Genomic DNA, 7,935 nt, shown 5'->3' on the forward strand with positions numbered 1-7,935 from the left:
CATTAGCTTCCCCCTACCTCAGGGCCGAAAAAAAAAAAAAAAGTTAAGTTAAGTTAAGTTAAGTCAAGTCAAGTTAAGTTAAGTTAAGTTAAGTTAAGTTAAGTTAAGTTAAGTTAAGTTAAGTTAAGTTAAGTTAAGTTAAGTTAAGTTAAGTTAAGTTAAGTTAAGTTAAGTTAAGTTAAGTTATATATAAAGAAAGATATCCGGAACTGGAACATTTAACGGAAGACATCGACTACCTGGAAACCTTTACTCGAGACCGAAGGAACAAAAACCCTATCTAAGAAAACAATTATAAAACTGACACATGAAGAGTCGCAGGAGGATCTCTGGGCGAAAATGAAGCAGCTCTTTAGAGAAGGGGGAACAGAAAAAGAGACTTTTGCAATCCACAAACTTGACTGGATTACCATAGAGAGCCTGGGAAAAATGATGCAGTGCCTTACAAACGGGACGGAAAAGGAGGTACATGTATATGTACCACCAGGTTTCAAGGAAAACTCCGAAAATCGGGATAAAGGTAGAAATACCTACGCATTAATGGTGCAATGCAAGGACGGGGAATATAGAGAAACTCTCAAAAACGTCAGGAACGCCTTCAGGAACGTACCAGCCTCAAAATCCATACGCGGAATACGAAGCACTAAAGAAGGAAAAATGATTATAACTATGGATAAGTGCGAAGAGGACTGCAAGGTACTCACTGAAGTTATGAATAAAATCGAAGGGCACCCGAAGCATAATCTACTTCGAACGAACAAAAAGAAAGAGACACTGCACATCAGAGGGATGGATGCAGAAACATCTAGGGAAGAAGTGATGGAAGCCTTAAAAAAAATTCTTGGAGATAAACAAGAAATTGCAGTCGGGGAATTGAGACCCAATGCAAACGACACACAAGCCGTAACAGTTAAGATCGAAGAAGGTTCATACTCCAAAATTGGTGAAATAAAAAGGCTGAGAATAGGACTCGCGAACTGTCAAATCACCAAGAGGGTGGACCTTAGGCAGTGTACCAGATGCTGGAGCTACGAACACCTAACAAGCAAGTGCAAAGACACTGATAGAAGGAATGCATGCTTCAAATGTGGACAGGAAGGTCACCCAGCAAAAACCTGCGAAAATAAACCCCATTGCGTGTTATGCAATGAAGATGACCATTCAGTAGGATCAGGAAGATGCAAGTTCTTCAGGGAAGCACTAGCCATTGAAAAAAGAAACCAGAGGATGAACGAAGTGTACGATGATGAACCCGAAACAGAGATGAAAGAGACAGATGATATCTGCTCGGAAATCGAAAGTAAAGACGAAACGCAGACTCCAAAAAACGAAGCATTTGAAAAAATGCTACAGTAACTCACTAGTCAACCCAGCTGTGATATTATAGTTTATTTATTTATTGATTTTATCCCAAATTTTATTATGTTTGAAACCCTACAAACAAACCTCGGTAGATCGAGTGCTAGTCAACGCATCTGTGATATTTTTAAAGTGAAACTGTCTAGGGCCATATACACCCGAAACAGTTGTTGTCCTTCCCATACATATGTTAATTTATTTGCTTGTGCCTGTTATATACTTATTTGTTATGATTAAGATTCTACAGACGAACCTCGGTAGATCGAGAGCCGCTCATGACATAGCATGGGCTGCTGCAGAACAAAATGCATGTGACATTGTGGTGATAGCCGAGCCGAACAAAAAAATGTGCCAATCAAAAAATTGGTTAACGGACAAAAGAAGTGATGTGGCAGTAGTATTTCTGAATGGAGCTGTGGAAGCAGGTGAAATAAGAAGGGAAGAGGGCTATGTCCGCGTAAGAATAAATGGTGTTTACGTTTACGCAGTTTATATATCGCCAAATATAGCTATCGAGGACTTCAAGGAAAAAACAAACGAGATATTCAGAGACCTGAAAAGACACAGAAAGCAAGCCGTACTGATTGGTGATGTAAATGCCAAGTCCCATCTCTGGGGATCTCCCATTGAGGATGCACGGGGCGGTCATGTGGAAGATTGGACAGCACAGCTATCTTGGATGGCCATGAATACAGGGCAGCCCACTTTCATCAGAGGCAACTCACGGAGCCACATAGATGTTACCCTATGCTCGGACACTCTCAGCCAGAAAATAAGGAGATGGGAAATAAAGAACGAAAACCCTTTTACGTATCACGGCCACATATATTTTGAAATGAAGGGCGACAAGGACAAGAGAAATTGCCAACCGAGGGTTGTCGAGATAAAACAAGAAGTCCTTACGGAAACACTTAAAACCGCGCAGGGAAATTTTTATGAAAAACTTATGAATGCCTACAAACAAGCCTCAAAAATAAGACAGAAATTAAGAACCGTACCATATTGGTGGAACCCAGACATCGAGGAATCCCGTAAGAAGTGTGTGAAAATTCGACGAACCTTACAAAGATCGATAGGCAGAGAAGCGGAAAATGACAACCTCATAGAGAACTTGAGAGAGCAGTTAAGGCAGCAGAGAAGAAACCTAAAGAGGAGCATAAGACGCGCAAAGAGCGCGCAGTGGAGAAGCATACTGACAGAACTCGATGAGGATATATGGGGACAGGGATACAAGATTGTAACGTCAAATCTAAGAGGTAACACTACAAGATATAAAATTCCAGAGGAGGAGGTCGAAAATATTCTAACCACGTTATTCCCATCAACGGGATTGAAATTAGTGAGGACTATAGTAGAAAACCCACCAAAAGAGGACTTCACACCGATGGAACTCAAAAACGCCATAGGCTCTTTGAAAAACAAGAAGGCACCGGGAACGGACGGAATTACTAATGAAATCCTTAAACTGGCATATGCACAGATACCGGAGGAGATGCTAAGCTTCTACAACGAGCTTCTGAGGAATTGCGAATTCCCAAATATGTGGAAGACAGCGAGAGTGGTCCTGATCCCTAAACCAGGTAAAGATCTGTGTCAGCCATCGGCGTATAGACCAATATGCCTCCTCAGCGCTGTAGGTAAAGTCTACGAGAAGCTCCTCGTAGAACGATTGAACCAGGAACTGGACGAAGGGAAGATACTATCGAGGAGACAACATGGTTTCAGGGCGCGAAAATCGACGACAACTGCAATAATGGAGCTGAAGGGAAAGATAAATGAGTCGACTAAAAAGTGGTATATCCTTGTAACAATAGATGTTAAGAACGCATTCAACTCGATCCCTTGGAGAAATATAACAAAGGCCATGAAAGAAAAAGGAGTAAGTCGATATCTGATCAAGGTGATGGAGAACTATTTCAGGGATAGGTTTATCGTCATGGGAAGGCTTAGGCATAGATGCACGATGGGAGTGATCCAGGGCTCGATAGTAGGTCCACCACTATGGAACCTGAGCTACAATGGGGTTCTCGAACTGCCCCACGAGCCAGGAGTAGAAACCCTAGCTTATGCCGATGACCTCCTGGTCATGGTGGAGGGAGAAACAGAAAAGGAAGTGAAGGGAAAGGCTGAGAACGCCTTCGAAAAGATAGAGGGCTGGATGAGGACAAATGGTCTGGAGGTTGCGGTACAGAAGACGGAGATGCTGGTGGTGAAGGGACCGAGAAAGAGAGAAAAAATGAAAATAGTGCTGTGCGGAGAGGAAATTACAGAGTCTGGGAGCATGGAATATCTGGGGGTCACACTGCTCAAAAATTTGAATTTCTCTGGACACATCAAAAACCAGATCGAGAAGGCAAAAACCAGAGTGGAGAACATCAGGAAGATCCTTCCGAACGTAGGCGGACCAAGTTATTTTGGAAGAAGGGCTCTTTGCTCGGTGATGCACGGGACGATTTTCTATGCCGCGCCTGTATGGAGACAGATCCTTCAGCAGGATAAATACAAGAATGCTCTCATCTCCCTACAGAGAAAAACACTGTTGAGAGTATGCTCGGCATACAGGACGGTGTCAGCTGACGCGGTGCAGGCGATATCGGGTTTCCCACCCATAGACATAATGATAGGAGAAGTATGCTTTCTTTACACCATCGGAGGCAGACTTGCAGGAAACAGAAGGATGGCCAGGAGAAGATCGATTGATAAATGGCAGAAAAGATGGTCTCAAGGGTGGCAGACGGCGGCCTGGACAAGGAGGCTGATTCCAAGTATAGAGGCGTGGGTAAACTGCAGACATAGGAGGGCGGATTACTATTTTACGCAATTTCTCACAGGCCATGGTTCCTTCGGAACCTTCACGTATAGGATTGGCAAGACGAGAGATAGCCTGTGCGCAGTGTGTCAGGAGCAGGACGACCCGGAGCACGTATTCTATACCTGCGAAAGATGGAAAATGGAGAGGATAAGACTGGTACAAAGGATAGGGGACTTGCCGGAGATCGAGGGGATAATACCGCGGATGGTGGAGAGTAAGGAAGTGTGGAGTGCGGTGTATAGTTACGTTGTTGAGGTGATGGAAAGGAAGGAGAAACAGGATAGAGAAAGCGAACAAGGCAGTGGAACATAGACCAGGAACCTTTCCCCGACGCCCAGGCAGAGATGCCTTTTCCAGGGAAGGGACGTCCTTTTCATAAGTTGTGGTTTTTTTAGTCGGTCGGCACCAACATCCCGCCAACCCGACATATCCTGCGACACGGGTCGTAGTCGAATCTGTTTGCAGATTTTTTCCACAACCGAAAAAAAAAAAAAAAAAAAAAAAAAGTTAAGTTAAGTTAAGTTAAGTTAAGTTAAGTTAAGTTAAGTTAAGTTAAGTTAAGTTAAGTTAAGTTAAGTTAAGTTAAGTTAAGTTAAGTTAAGTTAAGTTAAGTTAAGTTGAGTTAAGTTAAGTTAAGTTAAGTTAAGTTAAGTTAAGTTAAGTTAAGTTAAGTTAAGTTAAGTTAAGTTAAGTTAAGTTAAGTTAAGTTAAGTTAAGTTAAGTTAAGTTAAGTTAAGTTAAGTTAAGTTAAGTTAAGTTAAGTTAAGTTAAGTTAAGTTAAGTTAAGTTAAGTTAAGTTAAGTTAAGTTAAGTTAAGTTAAGTTAAGTTAAGTTGACCCGCATAAAGTCTTAACCTCCTTAGCAGGAGTTGTAACACTGGAAGATTTCCATATGGTTGAGAAGGAGGAATGGGATGACCGGCTTTATACAAACACAGAAATAACAGAAGGTAAGCCGTGGGAAGCAACCAATACTAGGGTCGTTATGGTGGAGAAGGATGATCCAAACATGTATCGGCAGACGCAAGCTGCGTTCAAAGAGAAGTTCCCCATATTGTCCGAAATCAGAGACAATTTTGAGATAGTGACGGTCTCAGTAAACAGGTCCTCGAAGAAGAAGGAAAGAAAGGATAGGGTGGTGAAAGTCATATATGACAATAATGACGACCAAAACATATGGGAGAGTCTGGTGAAGCTCAAGGAAGAGCTAGCGGAGGAAAACAGCCTGACCATCAACAAAATGAAAGGAATGTCAATCGAAAGACAGAGGAAAATGCTGGAGGTAATATTCTTCAGTTCGATAACAAAAATAAGCATTGTTAATGAAAATATTAGCGAAAAAACTGATAGAGACAAAAAACGAAGCAAAGAGAAAATGACCTATGCAATTGTAGTAGAGACGGCAAATAATGGGTACAAGGAGACACTAAAAAATGTTAAAAAACAGTTTGAAAATAACCCGGCAAAACAAGCCATCAGAACCATTAGAAGTTCTAGGGATGGAAAAATGGTAATAACCTTAGACAAAGACGATGAAAAGATGAAAAGTCTCAAAGAAGCGCTCAATACGGCACCTGAAAAAATAGGAGCCACATGTCGTTGGGCTGAATCCCAGAAACAAATTATACTCCATGTAAGGGGCATGGACGAGCTGACTACGGAGGAAGAAGTTAGAACCGCAATATACGAAAGAACCGGCGGAGAAGGACATCATTTCATGAAGATAAGTAGCCTCAGACCAGATAGAAATAATACACAAGCCATCACGGTTGCTACGAGTGAAGATGTTGCGAGAGATCTCATGAAAGAACCCCTCAAAATAGGCCTTACAAAATGTCAAGTCGAACAAAGAATTGACTTGGAAAAATGTTTTAAATGTTGGGAGGTTGGACACACAGCAAATAGGTGCAAAGGCATAGACAGGGCACAGATGTGCCACAAATGCGGAAAGCTGGGTCACAAAAGCAAGGAATGCCCTAACGAGGAAGAATGTCCCATCTGTAATGCGGTGGGCCACAGGGCCGCCACAAGTAAATGCCCGCAATATAAAAGAGCTCTCGGGAGAGCCAGGAGAGAAGCAGGAAATGCAAACAGCCTTCGCTTGTGAACAATATAAGAAGCCAGTTGACAGGAAAACGCCTAAGATGAAGGCACAAAGATTATCTCGTCTTATATGTACAGATCTACAATATCTTATTTATACAACTAGAAGAGCTATATTTACCATTTTATCTATACACTTGTCTGTTAATTTATTGATTTATTTATTTATTTATTTATTTATTTATTCGCTTTGTGTTGTCTTATTTATTGATAGTTCTATATATACCTACATGTTGTATAGTGTGCGGACTACTTATGGAGTAAACCCTGTATACCTTTCTTCGCCGAAATGTTCAACATAATGCAAACGAACTTAGGGAGAGCCCGCGATGCTCATGACATAATGTGGGAGAGAGCACTGAAAAATTGCGTGGATGTAATTATAATATCTGAGCCCAACAAGAAGCTTTGCACCAGAAAAGGGTGGATAGCCGATAGGAGGCAAGATGTGGCGGTGGTAGTGATGGATAACTCGATCCTTTTAGATGAGGTTTACAAAAGTGATGATTTCGTGCATGTGAAGATAGGTAGAGTTCACGTGTATGCAATTTACGTCTCACCGAATATTCCACTAGACCATTTCAAGGAAAGGATGGATGCGGTCTTTGCGGATGCCATGGCACATAGCAGGGATGCATTGGTGGTGGGAGATATAAATGCCAAGTCTACAATGTGGGGAGCACCGTGCAGCGACGCGAGAGGTGAGCATGTGGAGGAGTGGTTGGCACAACTGGGCTGGAAGGCAGCCAACAGTGGGGAGGCAACTTTCGTAAGAGGGGCCTCCAACACACATATAGACGTGACATTGACGTCTGAACGTGCCAGGCATCGGGTAAAGGACTGGGAGATCGGGATCGAGAATCCATTCACTCACCATGGCCATATATACTACACAGTGGAGAACAGCTGTGTGGAGAAAAAGGGTACAAAGATAAAGTATACTGTAGATATGGAGAAATTCAAGGAGATGATCAACAAGCTAAAGGAAGACGGAACAGATTCTCTATATGAAGACATCGTGAATGTACACAAAAAATCCACCATGGAAGGAAGGAGGATGGGAAATGAGAGTCCATATTGGTGGAACGACACAATAGGCAGGATGAGAAGGGAGTATAACGCAGCCAGGAGAGCTTACACAAGAAAGAGAACAGGTGGAATCCCTGTAGTTAACGGAGAGGAGGAGGATTTACGGGCGAAAAGAAGAATTTTGAAGACCGAAATAAGAACAGCAAAGAGGAAGGCATGGAAGGAAACTCTGGTGGAGCTGGATGAAGATATATGGGGGGACGCATATAAGATGGTCATGCGAAATGCTATGAAACCATGCCAGCTTACCCTTCGGAAAACAAAAAAGATTGTGAGGGAGCTGTTCCCTCCCCCTGTGATGGCTGTAACCAGTAGCGGGATCCTGCCTATATTGGAAGAGGAGGCGGTGGAGGAGTTCGAGCCTGCAGAGCTCAAGGAGGCTTTGAAGGCAATGAAAAATGGAAAGGCACCAGGACCAGATGGAGTGACGGTGGCTTCGTTAAAGGTGGTGTGTGACCTCTTGCAGGGAGAAGTGCTGGCAATGTTAAATAAAATAGTTAGAGAGTCTAGGTTTCCAGATGAGTGGAGGGAGAGTAGGGTAGTTCTCATTCCTAAGATCGGGAAGGACCCTGC

At 42.6% G+C, this 7,935-nt stretch overlaps 1 protein-coding gene across 1 annotated transcript; it reads left to right on the forward strand.

The window, feature by feature from the left end:
* The first annotated feature begins 5,062 nt into the window (after nucleotides 1-5,062).
* LOC123686558 lies at nucleotides 5,063-6,277 on the forward strand. Its single transcript, XM_045626786.1, has one exon. The coding sequence runs from the start codon at nucleotides 5,063-5,065 to the stop codon at nucleotides 6,275-6,277; it is 1,215 nt and encodes a 404-aa protein (XP_045482742.1).
* The last annotated feature ends 1,658 nt before the right edge of the window (nucleotides 6,278-7,935 follow it).

Source organism: Harmonia axyridis, chromosome X (genome assembly GCF_914767665.1).
Source record: "Harmonia axyridis chromosome X, icHarAxyr1.1, whole genome shotgun sequence".
NCBI classification, from domain to species: domain Eukaryota; kingdom Metazoa; phylum Arthropoda; class Insecta; order Coleoptera; family Coccinellidae; genus Harmonia; species Harmonia axyridis.

Excerpts from the sequence above, each read along its gene's own strand:
- LOC123686558 (XM_045626786.1), top strand. The coding sequence starts at position 5,063 with ATGGTTGAGAAGGAGGAATGGGATGACCGGCTTTATACAAACACAGAA.